General features: G+C 51.6%; 2 protein-coding genes across 2 annotated transcripts in view; both read right to left on the reverse strand.

Annotated features, from left to right (window-relative positions):
• Positions 1-1,725: 1,725 nt before the first annotated feature.
• Positions 1,726-8,233, reverse strand: KRT9 (keratin 9). The gene is given in 10 exon segments (XM_081805017.1): positions 1,726-2,008; positions 3,296-3,652; positions 3,655-3,713; positions 4,095-4,318; positions 4,443-4,568; positions 5,242-5,403; positions 5,679-5,835; positions 5,955-6,040; positions 7,592-7,869; positions 7,927-8,233. Coding segments are annotated over 10 exon segments (1,776 nt in total). The 3' UTR covers positions 1,726-1,988.
• An 8,933-nt stretch (positions 8,234-17,166) lies between these two features.
• KRT14 (keratin 14) overlaps positions 17,167-21,197 on the reverse strand; it is a 31,620-nt gene continuing 27,589 nt past the window's right edge. The window contains exons 2-9 of the mRNA XM_006746888.3: positions 20,941-21,197; positions 19,670-19,752; positions 18,972-19,128; positions 18,658-18,819; positions 18,448-18,573; positions 18,135-18,355; positions 17,989-18,035; positions 17,167-17,423 (exon numbers count right to left, since the gene is read on the reverse strand). Of these exons, the coding sequence (XP_006746951.2) occupies positions 17,326-17,423; positions 17,989-18,035; positions 18,135-18,355; positions 18,448-18,573; positions 18,658-18,819; positions 18,972-19,128; positions 19,670-19,752; positions 20,941-21,197 (1,151 nt within the window). The 3' untranslated portion in view covers positions 17,167-17,325. The remainder of the gene's footprint in view (positions 17,424-17,988; positions 18,036-18,134; positions 18,356-18,447; positions 18,574-18,657; positions 18,820-18,971; positions 19,129-19,669; positions 19,753-20,940) is intronic.

Raw genomic sequence — 21,197 nt, forward strand, 5'->3', positions numbered from 1 at the left:
AAAAAAAAAAAAAAAGCAGCACCCATGTATTAGCTCACAGTTCTGCAGGGGTTCTCTATGAAGGGTATCACAAGGCTGAAATCAAGGTGTCGACCAGTCTGAGTTCTCATCTGGAGACTCAGGTGAGAAATCTGCTTCCAAACTCTTTCTTGTTCTTGGAAAAGTTCAGTTCTTGCAACTAGAGAGCTGAGATCCCCTTTTTCTTGGTGGCTTTCAGCTCCTAGAGGCCACCCACATTTCTTGCCACATACACCTTTCATCTTCAAGCCAGCAGTGGCATATCAAAATCTTGCGCTTCAAATCTCAGACTTCCTCTTCTATGACCAGCCAAAGAAAACTCTTTTCTTTTAAAGAGCTTATGTGATTATGTCAGGCCCACCAGGTAATCTTCCTATCTTAAGGTCAACACATTAGAGACCTTAATTACTTCTCCAAAATCCCTTCACAGTAATACCTAGATTGGTGTTTGACTGAATAACTGGAGTCATCTTTGAATCCTTCCCACTGCAAGGTCGGCGCTTCCTCTCTTGAATCTAAGCAGGCCCATTGACTACAGTGGAAGGGACACTGCATGACTTCCAAGTCTAGATAGTAAAGCAAAACAGTTTCTTCCTGGCTCTAGCATATAAGAAGTATGGCTACCCTGAAGCTGCCCTGCTGGAGGGATCACATTGAGAATCTCCATACAGAGCTGCTAAGGAGCCCCTGCAGGGCCAGCCCCCACATCTGAGTCTTTCCAGCCCAGGGGCCAGGCATACGAGCAAGACTTCAAATGACTCCAGCCCCGAACCTATGAGCCACAGTGACAACAAATGGATAAGAGGTGAGCTGTCCCCACCAAGCCCCCAAACCAATGTCATTCTTCTAAGCCTCCAAGCTTTGGGAAGGTTTGATAAGCAGCTGTAATATCTGGAACATAGGCTGAGGGGCCGTCTGTCACTAGTTAGGACAAGGAGTTTTGTATCAGGCCCAGTCAGAATCCTTGAAGAAAATTGTTGGCAGGTGTCTTGTGGAATATTCCTCACTGTGCCTTGGAGCACTTTATTTGTGTTATATTTTTTGCCATCTATGAAATCTCCCAAAGCAAAACCACATTGTTTTTGTCCTGTTTCCCTCTGTACCTAACACATGACCTGCTAATAGACTATGGCAGACTGTTTGCACAAACTGGCCTCAGTTATGGCCCTCCCTATATCCATGTCCTTGCCATGTGACTTTGTAGATCCCACCTTCAAGAAGAGTCTATTTCCCCTGTTCTTGAATCTGGCCAAAGCTGGGACTTGCTTTGGACAGTAAGGTGCAGCCAAAGTGATTACTCAGAGCCTAAGCCTCAAGAAGCCTTGTGTCTTCCACTCACTCTCTTTGGACACTTGCTTGAGCTAGCCAGCTGGAGGATGAGAGTCATGTGTCTCATTCACCCCCAGCACCCCCAAACAGCATGTGGCCAAGCCCCAGAGGCAGAGCCACTAGCCAACTTGCAGCTGACCATAGATGCATGAAGGAAAATAGAACTGCCCAGTCTAAACTGCCAACTGCAAAATAATGAGCTAAATAAATGGTTGTCATTTGAATTCACTAAACTATGGGTTGCTTTGTTACAAGCAAAAGTCAACTGATAGAAAACCTAACCAACACTCAATTGGTTCTCCCTTCACCTCCTTTCTGTTCCTTCTTAATCCCAAAGAACAAATGGGTCAAAGTCCAAGTTTTATTTGCAGTAGGAAAGCTTTATTAGGAACATGAGATCAGGCAGGGAGTGGGGTCACCCCTAGACCAGACAGTGGAAGAGAGGTCTCCCGAACCTTCCCAAGAGAGGGAGTCAATGGGCAGCCAGAGGCATACATGCCCACTCAGCCCAGTCCCAAATGAGCTCTGGGGCTCGTTGCCAGCTATTCCTGATGCCAGAAGACAATGAGCAGGATTCGTTGGGGGACTGCCTGTCTGGAGGACACTCAGCTAGGGCAGGGCCAGGAGAGTTTACAGGTGCTCTAGTATCGATTCTGGTAGCCTGTGGAGAGATGGAAGAGACGTAAGAGTATGAAGAGAGAACTTAGAACAGGAGAAAGAGATACTGGGACTTAAAGAAAGATGGGCACACTGGGAGCAAGGAGACTGAAGCTCATAGAGCTAGAAGGACCTTGGGGTCCCGGTGGCCCCCATCTAATTCCTAAAGCTCTCCTGCAGCAGCCCTAACATATACTCTCCCATTTCTTTCCTTTTTTTTTTTTTTTAAGATTTTATTTATTTATTTGACAGAAAGAGAGAGAGCACAAGCAGGGAGAGCAGCAGAGGGAGAGGGAGAAACAGGCCCCCACTGAGCAGGGAGCTCAATGTGGGGCTCAATCTCAGGACCCTGGGATCATCACCTGAGCCAAAGACAGACACTTAACTGACTGAGCCACCCAGGTGCCCCGATACTCTTCCATTTCTGAGGATGAAGGCTCATGAGCCTGGCCCCTCCTCCACTCAACAGGTTTGTTAGTAAAATTCTTGGATATTGAGGCAAGGGTGGCCCCAGCCCATACATCCATGGCCCTGCAGTGCCACTTAACACACAAAACCACACCAGACACCCTAGAGAAGGACAGCTCCCATGCACCTCAAGACTTCTCTGAGCTAAGCATTCCCAGTTATGTTACCCAGGCTTTTACTACAATTTCATATTAAATTTTTATTTTATGAAATTCAACATGCATAAGGAGAAACTTTCTCTGACCTGGAGACCACTTCACTGTGTGACTCTTCTACATTTAGATTATTATGTTCAGTATATGTCCCTTTAGATGGTTGCGCCATATAACTGACTTGTATGAGCCAACCACTGACTACAACACCTGAACCTCTTTTATACCCATTCTCATGATGATTAAAAGTACTGGCTGTGGAGACCCACAGAGCTGAGTCCCTCATTTATTAGTTGTATGACCTTGAATAAGCTGCATATCTTCTCTGAACCTCATTTTCCTTATCTCTAAAACGGGTATAACAATACCAACCTCATAGGGTGTGGTGGGAAATATATAAGATAATGCACAATTTCCAACCCATCTCCTATGCTATTGAGACTCAGGACATGTGTAGATTTGGTCCTAGCCTCACCCAAAGTTCTGTCAAAATTAATGATAATTCAGAAACATGGGCAAGTGTATGACCCCTCACTAGAGACCTCCCTAAAATCTAGTTCTGTTCAGAATATGCATTCTCCAGAAAGCTCAAAGATACTCAAAAAGGGGTGGTACCTTGACAGCTTAACACCTGTGCCTCCCTGACCCCAAAAGCTAGAGTTGTTCCTTACCTTGTTTATCATCACATTCACCAGATTTGGAGGAAGAGGACTGGGACTGAGATGGTCTTCCACTTCCTCCTTTGGACCCACTTCCTTCTTCATAGCCACCACCACTTCCTCCTCCAGAACTACTTCCTCCTCCATAGCTGCCTCCACTTCCTCCTCCAGAACTACTTCCTCCACCATAGCTGCCTCCACTTCCTCCTCCATGGCTGCCTCCACTTCTTCCTCCAGAACTACTTCCTCCACCATAACTGCCACCACTTCCTCCTCCGTGGCTGCCTCCAGTTCTTCCTCCAGAACTACTTCCTCCACCATAGCTGCCTCCACTTCCTCCCCAGGATCCTCTTCCGTGACTGCCTCCACTCCACCTTGATATCTACTTCTGCCACCTCCAAAGTGACTTCGTCCAGATTCATGAGGTTCACTGAGAAGGAAAGATAACACAGAGAGAAAAATTAGTGACCCCACATACATATTCAAGGATGGACCTGGACAGAGTCAGGACCCAAAAGTGAATCTTCCTAAGGTTTCCTTTTGCAAGGTAGAGGACAGGCTGGACTGGCACCACAGCTTGAAGGGAGAGCCTCCCTCTCCCTGGAGCAAGGACTAGTCCCTTCTCTCATTGTTACCAACCTCCTTTCCCAAAGCCCAAATGCCTTGAGGTTCCCTTACAGGATGAATAAGTCCTCAACCCATCAGACCCTTGTGTACAGGAACTTCCCCAGCTGCCTCTATCCAGAGGGACAGATGTAGTGTCAGGAGCTTAGAAATTCCTAGGGATTCCACAGAGTCCTGGGGAACCTACAGGTCCTCCTGGCCACCCTCAAGGAGGCTGTGATAGGTCTTAATTTCCTGCTCCAGCCGTGTCTTGGTGTTGAGCAGAAGGCTGTATTCCTGATTCTGGCATTCAATCTCTTCCCGGATCTCAGTGATCTCGCCCTCGAGGTTACTGATCTGCTCCTGCAACTGCTGCAGCTGGCCACAGTAGCGGTTCTTGGTGTCCTCCAAGGACTTCTCCAGGGCTGATTTCTAGGAGGCAGGAGGAGGCTATAAGAGGGATGCTACATCATAGCTCCTCCCCTTCCCACTCCAGTGATCATGCCAAGCCTTCAGTGCCTCACTCTGGCAGAGGATCTAGAGCAGAACTACCAACCCTGCTGAGCTGAGACTGCAGCTCAATCTCCATCTCCTGGATGCTGTGCCGGAGCTGGGTCACCTCCTTGTGGTTAGACTCCATCTCCCGGCCACTATTCATCACCTCCTGCTCCATCTGGCTCATCTGAAAACCCAAGAGCTCAATGAGAACCAGGCTGTATCAGAGACTACCATGGGCAAGGCTCTGCCCCACTTATCAGGACATTTGCCTCCAGGGCCAAGAGTGAGCCAAAAACAAAGACAAGTCATCCTGAGTTCTGGGTCTGCTAGTTAGCCAAGGTAATCCAATCCTCTCAACTTAACATTCCCTCTCAGCAAGGCTTCAAGACTCTTCATACCTTCCCCAAACCACCTTTCTAACCTTATTTCAAACTGACCCCAAACACACACACACACTACAGATATGCCCTCATGTGCCAGGGTCTATGCTAGGCACTGGAGGCCCATCAGAGAGCTCAGTGTGGCATGAGAGGCACACCATGTACCTCTACTAGATTCTGATGGCACATAGCCTTACACGAGTTGTTCATGCTCTGCCTTGTTCACATATGTAATAAACTGTAAGCTTCTTGAGGGCAGCAGTCTTATTTGGCTCATCTCTGAGACATCAGGACCTCACATAAAACCTGGTACTGACAAGCTACTCAATAATTGTGTTGCTGTTTAATGAGGGAAGATGGACAGATGATAGCTGGACTAAGAGATAGAGGGGTGGGAGAATAGAGAGATGGGGTGGAGGAGTGGAGGGATCCATGGAAGAGAGAGAGAAGGTTGAATGGGTAGCCCATTCTGCTGACCTGAGTCTCATATTGCTCCTCAATGTCCCTACGGTTCTTAGCACTGATCTGCTCATACTCCTCGCGCATGTCATTGAGGATCTTGGTGAGATCTTTGCCAGGAGCAGCATTTATCTCCACACTGACATCTCCAGAGTTCTGCCCAGTCAGCTGGTTCATCTCCTGCCAGGAACAAAGGAGATGTGAGGTCAAGGGGTGGGATCCTCTCCACCAACTTTTAGCCCTCACCCCTCCCTCCCCAGAGGTACAAAAAAGAGGCACAGCTGTGAAGGCAAAGCCCAACCACCACCATAGACATTGCAAAGGAGGCACTGAGAGTGTCCTTAAGAGTCAGGGAAAGGATGTCTCCCAGGCAGTGCCCCATAGCTGTCCCCTCACTGTCTCTGCACTTCTGTTCCTCCTTATCCTCAATAAGGCACAAGTAGCCAGGACTGTACCTCCTGATGATTCTTCTTGAGGGCAACCAGTTCCTCCTGCAGAGACTCATACTGCATCTCCAGGTCAGACTTGTGCATGGTCAGATCATCTAGCACCTTCCGCAAGCCATTAATGTCAGCATCCACTTCTTGTCGCAAGCTGTTCTCCATCTCATACCTGCAGACCATCCACAGGTAGGAAATGAGCAAGAGGGTACCAGTCCCTATTGGGACCTTCAGAGCACTAGGGGGTAGAGAAAGATTTATGACAGCAGAGGGAGTGGGAGCAGGACTCACTTCATCCTGAAGTCATCCAACGTCATGCAAGTGTTGTTGTCAAGATCCAGGAGAGTCTTATTGCTGTTCACTGTGATGTTCACAATCTAAAAAAAAAAAAGAGGAGATGGCATGGAACTCACGCTTCCCTGCTATGACTCACTGCTGGGAGGGCAAGAAGCCAGGCAAAGCCATAAGAGATGAGGACCCCATCCAGGAAGATGATTAAGAGGTAAGAGGAGCTTCCAACAGCTGCTACAAGGCACAGACCCCTCACAGGCTTCAGCAAGGATGTCCAGTATGGCATTCATTCATTCATTCAACAAATATTTGAAGATTTACTACAAAAGACACTGTGGAGTTTAGAGATCAATGAGATATTGCTACTCAAGGAGCCCACAATCAACTACCACATCCAAAGTTATCATAGAAGAGATCAAGGAAAGGAGAGATGACATATGGCTATAGGAGATCAAGAAAGACTTCAGGGAGGAGGTAACAACTGAATTGGTCCCTGAAGGAGAGCTAAGATTGCACATGGATAAAGAGATCGAAGAGGTTTGGGGTAGAAGAAACAGGATATCTAGAGGTTGTTTATCAGAAGTTGTAAAGGCAAGGGGAACAGGTGGGAACAGCAAATTAGCTAGACTGTGAGCTCCTCGAGACAGAGACCAAGTCTGGTACATCACCATGTCTGCCAAGGGCAACACTGAGGGTAGTCATTCACTAAATTGAGTGAATAAATAAATGGATAGATGGACATGTGGATGGATGGATGACTGGATAGATGGATGGATGGTGGGAGGATGGGTAGATGGGGGGAGCATGTGGGAGGAATGGAAGAATGGATATATTACTTCCATCCCCAGAGTTCTAGATCCTGTTCATCACCTGAACAACTAGCATGTGTACCTGGAAATATCAAGACAGGCCTCTATAGAAGCCCCGGAGAAGTAGGAAGGAAGAAACACAGCTTCTAATTTTCCAAACTAGAAAGCTCTAAATTCTTAGGGCGTGAGAGGAGAGACAGGCACAGATTTTCTCCTCTCTTGAGCCATATGATCTACCTGTTTAGGGCAGTAGCACTCTTAACTCTTTTTCATAGGATTACAGAAGTTTCAAACCAACAGGGACCTAAGAGCTGGTCTGCCCATCTTCTGCATTAAATGCACAGGAGAACAGGTGCAGAGAGGCATCAGGTTTCCCAAGATCACACAGTGAATTGATGGCAGACCCAGGACTGCATCACTGGCTCTCAGGGGAGTGCCTCCATCTCTATGCTCCCTCCACACTGCCTCTTCATTCCCATCCCGGGACCAGGCCAAGAGGAGACCCCCCACATCCAGTCCCAGGCTCCCCCACGTTAATCTAAGCCTCTTCTCTGCTCTGCTCAGACTCTGAAAGTTAGGAACATGGTGATAAAAGCCCAGAGCACAGGCCAAAGTCCCAGCCCTGGTGCCATCAAGAACCAAACACAGTTTGCTTCTGATGAAAGTATGTTTCCAAAAAATGGACCCCCTGACTGTTACCTAAGCTTAGAGTTTAGCATCTGACATTTTTTGGAAGATAAGGCATGTGAGTGTGTGTGTATGTGTGCGTGAGTGTGAGAGAGAGAGACAAAGAGACCAGGAGAGAAGGAACAGAGTTTCCCCACTTACCTGGTTCTTGAGGTCTTCGATAGTGTCATAGTAGGAGGAGTAATCCCTATGGAAGGCCCTGGGTCCCTGCTTGTCATACCATTCTCGGATCTTATTCTCCAGTTCCTTGTTGGCATTCTCCAGTGCTTGCACTTTATCCAAGTAGGAGGCCAGCCGGAAATTGAGGTCCTGCATGGTGGTCTTCTCATCAGCACCCAGAATACCACCAGCACCACTGTCAAAGCCACTGCCAAAGCCCCCAGACCCCCCAAAGCCTCCTCCAAAACCACCACCAAAGCCTCCTCCAGAACCACCCCCAAAGCCTCCTCCAGAACTACCACCAAAGCCCCCAGAGCCCCCAAAGCCTCCTCCAGATCCATCCCCAAAGCATCCTCCAGAACCACCACTGAAACCCCTAGAACGTCCACCAAAGCTACCAGCACTAAAACCACCCCCAGATCCTCCACCGTAGCTGGAGCCGAAACTGCCACCACCTCCCCTCCCACAGGCCCCAGAGCTCCCGGCTCCGTAGCTACTGGAAGAGCTGAATTGGCCCCCTCCTCCACCAGCCCCTGAGCAGCTCATGCGGCTGAATGAGGACATCATGCTGCCCCTAGAGCTGTTGCAGCCCCACGGGGAGGACATGAACTGTCTGCAGCTCATGGCTGGCCCTGCTGCTGCTCGTGGGCTAGGAAGCAGTCGTCAGAGTGTTGCTAGCTCCTGAGTGCAGGGTACAAAGCTGTCCCCAAGGCTTGCTACTTATACCCCCAGCTGAAGGTGGCACACCTAGATGTGCCCTCTGTCTGCACCAGCCTCCCCCCACAGACCTGAAGGAGGTCTGGGATCGGGAGGCGGCAGGGCTGCCCCGGGCTCAGCATCCTTTGGTGACTGCCCGGAGGCAGCCCAGCCTCTCTCCATTGTGTGGGGTAATTTAGTGACATTAGGCTGTCAGGGGCACCATAAATCAGCTCTGCTGCCAAGCGGGTGACCCAGATCCTAGAGTTTGGTCTCTAGCTGGCCCGACTGCCAGTCTGACTTAGCCCCTCTGGGATAGAAACTCCCAGGAGTAGAGTCACCTCCCCCATTGATGATTATCACCATCTGTCCCCCTCCCTGCTCCCACCTTGTGCCCACTCTGGGGGAGCTAGGACTGGGGTACCAAGGAGTTAACATAGAGGACGGGGGAGCCCCTGCCCACAGAGAGCTGCCAGTAGAGTGAGGAGCCCAGCCCCCGCCCTCTCAGAACCCCAGTCTGATGGGGAGCCCAGTCCTTGCTCTCAGAGACTCCAGTCTGATGAAGGAGACAATGGCATGGCAGAGAGGCTGAGACGGTGACAAAGCAGCATATGCCCACCAGCACTCGGACCCAGCAAGCCAGGCTCACACAAAGGATGCAGGAGAAATAAGGCGGTGCTGATGTTGGCTGACCTTTGAGCAGGAAGGCAAGAGGCTCGACTGTCCTGGTCCTTCATCAGGGCCCAGCAGTGGGTATGGAATTGACCTTGGTTGACTGCCCAGCCTGTACTGAGCCCTGGGAGGGGGATCCAGAGATGTGTGGCTTTTCCAGCCCTCCTGGAATTTGCAAGCCCCCTGCTCTGGGCAGAAAGTCGGAAGTATGTTCTGGTGAGCAAGGCCAGAAGACAGAGGTAAGGAAGGCAGGGGGCTCTGGTGCCAGACTACCTGAGTCAACCCCAGCAGGGAGCTGGGTTGAGCTGCGTGACTTCGGCAAGTTATGTAAGTACTCGGTGCCTCTGTTCCTTCCTCTGTAAAAAGATGATGTTAATGGTATGTCCATCTCTTAGGAAGAGAAGCATGAGAAGTGCTCGAGAATCAGTTTGACTGCCTCGGATCATTCAACCACAGCAGCCCTCTGGACCCTGCCCTCACCTGCATCTTTGCCATCAGCTCATAGCTGCTCTCCCTGCCTCTCTCAGGCCTGACTCTTCCTTCCCACACCTGGGTGCGACCCCATCACTCCAGGCACTTCCCTTCACCTCCAAGATAAGGTCCACCTTCCTGGCACTCAAGGCCCATACCGATCTTTCCATTCCAGCCCCATCTGCTGTCATTGCCCAGACCCCCTAACCCAATCCTGCAATCCTCCCGAACGCCCTTCAAACCTCAGATAATGCTCAGAGCTTCCAGTTTGCTCCAATTCAAATATCCCTCCATCTTTTCTACCCAGAGACTCCTACTCATCTTTGGCGACCCATCTCTGTGCCCCCTCCTTCTTGAAGCCCTCCTGTGTCCTCTCCCTTTGGCTTTGCACTTTGCTCCATTGTTCAATCTTGTACTTGTCCCGGTACCCAGCATCATGTCTCATCCAACTAAGATCCCAACACATATGGAATAAAAGAAGGATAACCGGTCATTCCAGGTAGGAGATGCTAAGAACTAAAGATGAGAAGAGAGACTCCAGGTGGTTAGCAACAGCTTCTGGAAAAGGCAATGACCTCTGGGCTGTAGCTACAGGATGCTCAGGCTTCATAAAGGACGAATGTTTCTTGAGATGCTTTTAGGCAACACACGGAGACTCTGTGAAATAATTTTGAGTCACTTGGTGAGAAAAACATTCCTTTTTTTATTTTTCAACCTTCCAATCAGTCAAAGAGAAAATCTCAATTGGACCCTATAGCCCCTTCAACACACTTCCCTAGTTGCCAATCGCAGTTTCACAACCCAAAACTGGCCTTGGGCTCAGAGCCTGTAGGAAGCAACAGCATCTAGTTAGAAGTTAAGTATTTATTTATGTCATTTCCATCTATTTCTGGCAAGTGATCCTGATTTTCATTTTTTGGTAGTAACAGATTTCCTTCATAAACATCTATTCGTTAAAATGACAGGTAAACTGATGTACCAAAATGCAGTAACTATTTAAATGGGTCGTACAAAATATTAATATAAAATATTAAATATCAAATAAAAAATTAAACAGGGAGTACAAAAAAATCTTGAAGGCATTTTGTGAATACCTAACACACGGGAACTTACACCACGGTTGGGGGCAAGCATGTTGTTTGTAAACCTTTCCCAGGCTGCCTGCGATGTGATTGGAGCCCTGGGAAGGCCCTAGCCTTTTTTTACCTCCTCCCCTGATCCCCATGTGATGCTGCCACCCCGGGATGTACCCCCCAGGTCTTGGATGCCCGAGCCGGATACAGGAGGGGTTGGCAGAGTTGGGGTAAGCAGGGGAGGCCAGAGCCAGAAGAGCAGCCCCTCTCGGGCCCTGCACGTGCATTCTCTGCAAATGCATTCGTGTTGGGGTAGGGGGTGGTCCTAAAAGTCTAGGCCTGACTGTGTTGGGGCAATTGGGACCTGCCTGACTGACCAGAAGCTTCCAGCTGGGGTACCCCTACCCAGCTGACTTTCGTGAGAGAGCCCATTTCCAGCCCGGGTCCAGAGCCCTCCAAACTCTGCCCTCAGCCACCTCCTCCCTCCACCATCGGGGCTGGCCCTAACCCACACACAGCTCAGAACAGCAGGTGGTAACCCTCCGAATTCCATGGCAGCTACCAGGGAAGGCTGGGCTGCCAGTGGGGACACCCATGTCCCAGGGGGACCGCGAGGCGAGGACCTAACAGTTCATGCACTCCGGGTCGACTGTCACAGCTGGCTCTCCCTAAATTTTGGACTTGGCTGGCCAATTTCCTACATGCACTGAAGAAACACTGGTCACTACCAGCCCCCCTCCCTTCCCTGAGTGCTAAGGGGTCCAGGCCTTTCTCCCACCTCTGGGCTGTCCCTGCACATCTGCTCCGGGGCTTGTCACCCTCTCCTGAGCTCTCTCTCTGTCTCTCTGCTCTCTCCATCTGGCACCCCTCACTGGGGCTCAGGGAAGCAGTGGAGTGGAGAGAGAAGGGGCTGCCTCCCAGCCCCACCTTCCCTGCCCTGGGGCCCTGGCCTCAGTTTCCTCATGAGAAGCCCTTCCATACACGGTTGTCAGGGGCCATAAATACAGTGCACGCATCAGGCCTTGTCTGGAGGGGTCTCTGGATGAATTTCCAACTGCGGCCCTGCTCCCCACATCGGACAGTCCCCTCCACACCTACCTCCAGTGTCAAGAGGAGCTTGCTGCGCTGGACAGTCCTGCGGCCGGGAAATGAGACCCTCCTCCCGTAGTCCCTGGGCGCCATCCCTTCCCTCCCCCACCCCAAGTTCTCCCTGTCTGGCACAGGGATCTAGACTCCGGAAGATGGGTTCAGGGATGCGGGAGGCTCGCAGAGCCCTGGCCTGGGTGAGCGATTTCTTCTGGCTCGCTCTCCTACCCTCTCAGGGCTCGGGGGCTGCCCTCAGAGTCCCACCTGAAACCCCTCCCGCAGGAAACCTCCAGAGCACAGGTGAGAAATAGCGCACACTCAGCTCAGGGCACCCTGGCGCCTGAGACCCAGGGCGGATCTGCGCTGCCTTTGCAGCCCGCTGGGCAAGGCTGCAGCCCGCACCCACCAAGCCAGTAGCCACAGTGCAGGCCCTGCTCGCAGAAGGGGAAGGAGTGGGACACAAGGGGCTGCTAGGACTCGGGTGAACAGAAGAGCAGAGAGGAAACCAGATGCCACCTATGAGGTGTCCCCAGAGGGCAGGGGTAAGAGGACTGGGGTGTGAGGGGACAAGGACAGCCTTCCTCGGACCACAGGGGCCCTGCTGCTTGCTGGAACCAGCCGCTCACACCCCACGCTTGCTGTGTCACTGGGCCCCAGGTGGGGCCCAAGGAGCGCCCTGAGTCATCGTGCGTGGTTGTTCGGGGAGGCAGGCGTGGGCCTACCGGCCAGCATCTCCATTATCCATCAAGGCAGTGACTGCCCGCTGGCTCGGGGTCAATGCTTCTTTCTTCACATCTTAGATGCCTGCCACCACCCGACGTAGCCAGACCCCATGACAGCAGGGGCCCTGGACAAGGGTGCAAGGACATACCTAGCAAGGAGGTTCAGAGCACCAGCTTTTGGAGCCAGACAGGTCTGAGTCCAAAGCCAAATTCTTCCACTCATTTGGGGAAAGTTGCTTCCCCTCACTGACTCTCGATTTCCTCACTGTACGTTGGGATTCATCTTTTCTTGAGTACTTACTATATTCCAGGCATTGTCCTGAGGACTTGGGATAAAACGGTGAGCAAGCCAGACATTAGCCCCTACCTTCTTGGACACTTACGGGATAAAACAGAGCCTCAGAATAAATGTATAACTCAAAACAGGGGTGAGGGCTATTGGTGGGGAAATGGGGAGCACATAAGGAAAGTGTGGCCCCATCTGAGAGATCAGGTCCCCCTGAGAAAGAGACACTTCAGTGAAGGGTGAGTAGGAGCGAGCCAGGAGAGGGGCATCCTCGGGAAAGCATAGGCAGCATGTGCAAATGTCCTGAGGTGGGAAGGAGCATCATGACTGCAAAGGCAGAAGACCAATGTGGCTAAAGGGTTGATGGTGAGGCTTAAAAGAGCTAATGTAAAGCTACTTGTGTGGGTCCAGCACCTAGTGAGACATTTTCCTGTCAGTGGCATTGTGCCTCCCCCCTAACTTCCCCTGGAACCCTGTGGACAACTTGGGTTCTCAGCCATCTCTCTTGTTATCAGTCTACCCCTCTGGTCTGTTGAGCCCCTAGTAAGATCAAGGACCTGTGCTCAGTGGGGGCTGGGGAGGAGGGCACACAAAGGTTGGAGGACCATAATTTCTTCCATCAAGGAACCTCCAGGGCTCCAGACAAGACCCCCATTGCTTTGCCTGCCCTGTTGTATTTAATCATCACAATTGTTTAATGAGGTACATACCAATTCTTAGATCATTTTACCACTGACTAAATTGAGGCTCAGAGAGGTTAAGTGTCTTGGCCACAGCCTAGGAGCTAAATGAACAGAAGGTAGAACACTGCTTGTCCTGCAGTGAGAAGGAGCTAAGATGGGCACAAGGCTCCAGGCTCCCTCTCTCCACCCCCAGCCTCACACACCTTCTGGGGTCCCCTCTGCCTTCCTCCTCACTTTGCCGCTCTCCTTGTTTCAGTCTGTCTCAATGTACCCCCATATTCCTCCACACATGAAAGAGCAAATTTCAACAAATATGTGTGAGTGAGTGAATGAATGAACGAATGAATGGTCCTCACTGCCTAGTCCTAGCCCAAGGCCTTCACTCTCATCTCCCTCTGACTCTGTTTCTGACCCTCTCTCTGTCTCTGACTCTGTCTATATGCATTTGTTTCTATCTCTGTGTCTCTTTTTACCCTTTCTCCCATGCCAAGATGCCCCAAAGTTTGTAAGGGTACCTCAAAGGAAAAAGCTTCCTTTCCCAGGCCTGGCCCTACAGCTGATGGTGCCACACAGGGAAGCCCCAGCAGGAAAGTGCTGGCCCAGCAAAAGGCAAAGGAGGAACTGCTGGTGCATGTCCTGTCTGCCCGAGGCGAGGCCCTTGCCTGGGAAGTCCCTAGTATCCCCTTGTCCCCTCTGTGGCAGCATCCAAGCTCAATGAGGTGGGCCAGGCCAGGACATCAGGACCTCCGGCCTCCTGGGCCTCAGGCGTCCTTGGGGCTGCCCCCTCTGACGCTCGGCTGTATGACCTGGTTTGGCTACATTACCCAAACCAGGTCATCTGTGGCCTTGAGGAAGAGCCTTTCACCAGATAGGTAACCACAGGACTATATGCCGCTCGGGCCCATCAAGTTCCCCGGACACAGTTGAGTTCCTCTCACAATAAAAAGGGCCCCCAAAACTAAAGAGGACCCAATATTTCAAGGCAGGCCCATCCATAAGACAAAAACCCTAGAGTCAGCTAGGAAAAAATTCATACTGGTCCCGTGGGGCTCTCAGCCTCGTTCCATCCCTGAGAGAGAACCCAGCAGGAAGGAAGCACAAGCCTGGTCCAGGACCAGAGGCCTGAGCACCTGGTCCGCTTTCAGTCTGTATGACCCAGAAAAGGCCGCCGTCCCCCTAAGTTGACAAGGTTGGAGGAGCCGTCTCCCACACTCCTCAGGCGCTGCCCTTCTATGCTCTGAGAGGGCGGGGAGAGAGGATCAATCCTACCAAAATGCATAGGCGGGAAAGGAGCCAGAGAGGCCCTGTGACCTGCCCCAGGCCTCCGAGAGGCAATTCCTTCTGCCTCCGCTAGACTGTGCTGTGGAGTCACTTTCCTGGTTTCCTATCATTCAGATCTGGGGTGGCGATGGGGGAGGCAGTCTTGCCATGGTCAGAGAGTCTGGCCCGGGTCTTTAGGTGGGTTCTTGTGGTGCCAGGCCTTGTGAACAAGAGCACTGGTCAGCAGCAGGACCCAAAGTGTTGACTCCGCTCTTCCCAGGGGAGTATGGTGGTAGGGGACCCCAGAGAGGGGTGGACTCCAAGTGGGACTCTGATATGGCAGCTCTGCCTGTTCTTTTCCTCTGGGGCCCAGACAAGGTGGAAGCCCCTCAAGGCCCACTGTTTGAGTTCCTTCCCTCCCCCACCCCCCACTACTGAACCTGCTTTCAGCCAGGTGACCTCCAACCGCCATCCTTACCATGAAGCAAGCCCACTCCCCCTACATTCCCTCCAAACAGTAATGGCAGCCAGTCAAGAGGAGGGGAAGCTCACCACACCACACTCAAGTCTAAAATATCTCACATTCTATATTCCTCCAAGCAGATCTCTTTTGGAGGTAGAAGCTTTAATCTCCCACCACCTCCACAGCAGAGTGATGTCTGGGAATCCTTACAAAGTCTGGAACATTCTAGGCTTCAGTCCTCATGGGTGACTGCTGATAGGTTTGGCTCTTTGTCCAGGTCCATGTGGCCTCCCAAATGTGAGCCACTCCTCAGATTCCTGCCACACATGAGTTCATTGCCCAGCTGAGAACACTAGTCCCTACGGTCCAGCATCCTTAGGGATATCATGTGGGTCCTATCACTCTTAGGGCCACAAAACCATCCCTTCCCAGGAGCTTCCAAGGAAACTCCTTCAAATGCCCTCCTCTCTGAGTTATCCCCTCATACCTCTGAAATTAATCATTCATCTCCAGAATGGAGCACCTTCCCCCAGACATCACCCCAGATAAACCCTTCTTAATGCCAAAACTCAGGTAAGAAGACATCCCAGAGTTTCAGGAACACAAAGCAGGCCTCTCTTCCCTGGGGTGAAGATGAGGTGAAGAGAAACCAACATCACTTCATTCCAATTCCTAATAACTCACCCTCTTACTCTATCATTTATAAGCAGCAACTATGTGCCAACCACAATGCTAAACTCTTTGCCTGTATGAAATCACCCAATCTACCACTGGCCTTATGTGGTAAGGGTTTTCATTCCCTATTTTGTAATATTTCCGAATTCTTCCAGGCTGGTCAGTGTGGGAGCCAGGACTCCAACCCAGAAGGTCTAATTCCAAAGCCTAGGCTTTTAGATCCCTTGCTTTCAAGAACTAAGTCTTTCTTTAACCCCAGTCCCATCCTTGGTTCTGCCTAGAAGTTTCATTCACACAGCCAAATGAATAAGCTCTTGAAACTGACACAGTGACTAGTCAACTCTTTCCTACCTCCGGGTGATGAGCCCTACCCACCTCTGGAATCTTCACTACACACACAGGTGAGATCCTCCCCTTCCTCCTCCTTTTGAGCCCCCTACAGAAAGAAAAAGACACTTTTCCACCAGGAAGATCTCCTACAACCTACAACCTGGTTCTTAATGTGCATTCACTTACTGGATTCCCATATTAACTCTAAGAAGCTGAGTTCACCATGCTTACTAGGTAAGTGGGGAAACTGAGACTCTCCAAGATCACAGAGCTAATACAGAATAGAGCCAGGGTTAGAATCCAGTCAGTTTGTTCCCAAAGCCTCTAAAACTGCCCTCATCATAGATGGAGAATCACCACATATGAGAGGTAGCTCACCCAGTATTGCTCAGAGTCGTGCCCTGAGCTTGCACAGTGCCAGGCCCTGTGCTGGTGGCCTTCATGCATTCTTCCAGCAAATCCTCACAAAAATCCCATGAGGTAGGTAGTGTCATTGTACCCACTTTACTGACATGGAAACTGAGGCTTGGAGGTGATAATCAACCTGTGCTATGTCAGCTGAGAGCAGGCAGGTTCAGTCCCAGCTCTAGAGGCAAGAGCAGGTGGGATGGAGGGAGACAACTTCTCAGTAAAGCATGAGTTCTTACTGGGTTTGTGGACCTCCACTGATAAGCTTTAGGGGACCCATGAACCTCATGAGTTATGTGCAAATGTGTGTGTGCTTATTGGGCTGGGGGATGAGAGAAGATCTATAGCTTTCAATATATTCTCAAAGAAATCCCTCATGACAAAATTGTTAAAAAAAAAAAAATCTTTAACCTGTCACTGTGCCTGGCACACAAAAGGCATTCAGTAGTATTGGTATATGAATAAACAAACTAATGAATAAATGAGTAAACGAATGAGGAGTGAGTGAATGAATGTTTCTCCATGATAGGAGACACCACAAATGACCTAGGACACACTTCTATCTGTATCTTTCGAGATGGTGAAAGCCATCCCGGGACCTGAGCTTAGTCCACCCTCAGGCCCTTTCTCCCAGTCCCAGAGGCCACAGCCAGATGCTATAAGCTCCAAAGAGATGCTTCCCCCGCTTTCTCCCCACCTCCACTCCTGACAATGACCAGGCAGAGGCAGGAGTTGTGCAACTCAAATAATGAAGCTTTATTGATTGCCAGGAAGGGGCAAGGGTAAGGCAGGACTCAAGTGTGAAGTGCTTGGGGGGCAAGAGGGGTATCCCCCAGCGAGATCTGTGTCCACATGGGGGGGCCTCCTAGGCCTGAGCAATGCTGAGCAGCCTCAGTTCTTGGTGCGAAGAACCTGCTCGTGAGTGGACACCACCTTGCCATCGTGCACATCCATGACCTTGGTGCGGATTTGGCGACTGGAGGAGGTCACTGGGGAAGAGGGGACAGAGTGTGTTACAAGCAGTGGACAGGCAATGGAGAAATCAGGAGCAGGGAGACCAGGAAGTTGATGGGACTTAAATGAACTATCTCCCTGCTGCCCTCCGCCCTGATTATCACTTCGCTCACAGCTCTTATCCCAGCACTGATACCATCAACACATTTTTTTCACACTAGAGCTCCCTAAGGTCAGGAGCAGAGTCTGTGTCCTCAGACTGGAGGTTCCTAAGAACTCAAACCGGACTGGTTCAGTCCAGATCAACCCAAGTGAACTGGTCTCGGCAGGAAGAGTCACATGGGGGGGGCCTGTCCTTGGTGCTGACCACCAGAACCGTGGGGTCTGCCACAGACACCATGTGACAGAAGTAAAAAGTGGAGGCCACTAGCTCCTAACTCTAAGGAAGATTTAGAAAATGCCTTCTTCTACCCAAGGAGATTTATAAGGGATCCTGGGTGAGAAAACTCTAGCTCAACCCCTCAAAAAGCCAACTCCCTAGACCTGCTGGGAGACAGGAAGTGGTGATGAGTCCAGGCTTGAGGAGGAGGAAGGTCTTACCATCTCTGGAGGACTGAGAGCCAGAGGAGAACTGGGAGGAGGAGAGGCTATGAAGACAGAAAAGGGCAAGATCATTAGACACATGGAGTAGAGCAGGTGAATAATTGTGGGGGGGCAGGACTGGGATGGGGGTGCTGGGCACTCACTGGGCGTCCTCGCCCTCCAGCAGGCGGCGGTAGGTGGCGATCTCTTGCTCCAGCCGTGTCTTCACGTCCAGCAGGATATTGTATTCGTGGTTCTGCTGCTCCATCTCGCAGCGCAGCTGGGACAGCTGCTCCTCCACGTTGCCAATCAGGTCCTGGATCTGGGCCAGCTGCATGCAGTAGCGGCCTTTGGTCTCCTCCAGGCTGCTCTCCAAGGATGCTTTCTGTGAGGGAGGGAAAGATCAGGGATCATTGAGGGTAGTCACTCCCTTTCCTCTTAGTCCTGAGTCCAATCCACGCCTGGCAGCTCCCCTACCATGCTGAGCTGGGACTGCAGCTCGATCTCTAGGTTCTGCACAGAGCGCCGGAGCTCGGAGATCTCGCTCTTGCCACTCTGCACCAGTTCACTGTTGGTGGCCACCTCACGGTTCAGCTCCTCTGTCTGCAGAAAAGAAAAAAATCATTCACACTAGAAGTTCCTAGAAAGCGGGTCTCCTGGGTCCCTTCCACCCAGGATGACACCCACCTTGCTGAAGAACCAGTCTTCGGCATCCTTGCGGTTCTTCTCCGCCATCTTCTCGTACTGGTCGCGCATCTCATTCAGGATGCGGCTCAGGTCCACACCGGGGGCAGCATCCATCTCCACGTTGACATCTCCGCCCACCTGGCCTCTCAGAGCGTTCATCTCCTGCACAACCAAAGCACAGTCCACAGTCAGGAGCCTCACTATGGCAGCCAGTTGGGGTTCCCCAGTCAGAGGTGTTCCTGGCCTGAGCATTGCCCTCCCCCATCTCAATTCCATCCCTTCCCTCCCAGCTCATCTTCTAAGCTGGCCCTCACCTCCTCGTGGTTCTTCCTCAGGTAGGCCAGCTCCTCCTTCAGGCTCTCGATCTGCATCTCCAGATCAGCTCTGGACAGGGTCAGCTCGTCCAGCACCCGGCGCAGGCCGTTGGTGTCGGCCTCCACACTCATGCGCAGGTTCAGCTCCGTCTCGTACCTGGAATGATCCGAGAGAAAAGGAATGAGACACCCATCCTGGCCACACTGAAGGCTTTGTTCTTTGCCCCCTGCAGCTTCTTCCCATAGCCGGCACCCTGTGGGTGGTTTAGGGAGTCAGTCTTGAAAATGGCATGGTTGGACACAGCACCCATTGATGGCTCAGATCTGAACATTCATGGGGGCAGGGAGTAAGGCCGTTCATCATTCTGTAGAATTCAGGGAGGGGAGATGCTTCTGGCCTCACAACCAATAGCACGCAGGCCTCCAAATGTGACTGCCTCCTGCACTTCAAGAGCAGGTGGGGAAGTAAGGAACACCTCTCCCTAAAGCAATGGCACCCAAACCTGGCTGTGGATCAGAATCACTCAGGTAGTCTGTTAAAAATAACTGAATGAGAACTCCAAGGGTAGGGCCCAAGAATCTTGTATTTTTACAAACACCCCAAGGGGTTTTCACGTGGCCATCCTGGCAACTTGTCCGCTTTGTTTAGGGACCACCCTGGGGAGATTGCACATCCTAAGCCACCACTGCAAACTTACTTGGTACGGAAGTCATCAGCAGCCAGGCGGGCATTGTCAATCTGCAGGAGGACATTAGCATTGTCCACAGTGGCCGTGAGGATCTACAGGTGGAGAGGACAGAGGTCGTTGGTCAAACGGCCATCACTAGCCAGACGTCACTGAAGCCTGCATACATCAGGCCTTTGCTTTCCTGCTCTCACCTGAGTCTCCCCTTCTCCCAAAGCCTTTGCCACAGCAGCCTAAGGATAAGCCGCAGTGGTCCGGCTTTGACCCAGGACTTTGCTGACTCCTGATCAGAAGAATGGACAGAAACAGCCCTGGCCTCGGAACAAAAAGCCCTTGAGTTGTGGTCCTGGTTCTACCACTAATGGATTGTAGGGCCTCAATTTCCCTATCTACGGAGGAAAGGAGTGACCTAAGGATTCTCCTCTTTCTGCATCAGCCAGCCCTGCCAGTCTTCAACATTTCCTTTTCAAGCCTGCAAGAGCATGGGACCTCAGGTGGGGCTTTCCCCAGCTAGCACAGGGGATGAGAAAAGAAGAGGCAGAAGAACAAGAGCAAAGATTGAACCCTGGATTGGATGGAGTTCCCTCCCTCATCATCTAATTTACCTAATCCACACAAGGCATCGGAGCCAGACACCAAGAAGCAGGATCAGTGGAGAGGGCTCCCAGGGTGAGGTTGGAGCAGGGGGTAGGGGTGGGGCTGGAATCAGGTGACACAAGTCCCCCAGGCTCCCTCCTGTGCAGGGCATGTAAGGTGGGTCACCACTGATTGTCTCTGTGGGGGTTTTGTGTGCCCCCCCACCCCGGCTGTGGGGAGGGGCCAGTGCCAGGGCTCATGGGCGGCAGCCGCCACAGCCCAGACTAATGAGCTAATGAGTGGTTTGGGTGTCTAGCCCGGTCCCGTTACAGCCTCGCTCCTCCCCTGTGCTGGGCAACAGGCAGCTGCCTCCTGTAATAGCAAGTGGGCACAAGGGTTCTAGCCTTAGCCCTGCCATTGATTTGCTGGGTGGCCTTGAGCAGGTCCCAGCACCTCTCAAAGCTTTGTCTTCTTCCTCTATAAAATGTAAGGGTAGGAATCCCCAGTCTCACATGGCCTGGAGTCTGGACCTGAGCTAGACCAGAGAGACATGGACCCGCTCTGCCGGAGGTGTCTGGAGCCAGAAGAAGGGATCTGGGGTTGGAGCCTGCCCTGTCTTGGAATCTAAAGATTTCAGCAGCCTGAGGCATCTATTGCTCCAGAGTGAGGTCGCTGGGATGGCAAGTCCTGCTGCGCAATCCACACACCTTGTTCCGCAGCTCCTCAATAGTCTTGAAGTAGGGGCTGTAGTCCTTGGTCTCAGCCGGCCGCTGCCTCTGGTACCAGTCGCGGATCTTCACCTCTAGGTCGGTGTTGGCCTCCTCCAGGGCGCGCACCTTGTCCAGGTAGGAGGCCAGGCGGTCGTTGAGGTTCTGCATGGTCACCTTCTCGCTGCCGGAGAGGAGGCTGCCATCGCCCCCGCCGAAGCCCCCGCCGAAGCCACCTCCAAGGCCACCACCAAAGC

Source organism: Leptonychotes weddellii, chromosome 15 (genome assembly GCF_054177405.1).
Source record: "Leptonychotes weddellii isolate Sample4059 chromosome 15, ASM5417740v2, whole genome shotgun sequence".
NCBI lineage: Eukaryota > Metazoa > Chordata > Mammalia > Carnivora > Phocidae > Leptonychotes > Leptonychotes weddellii.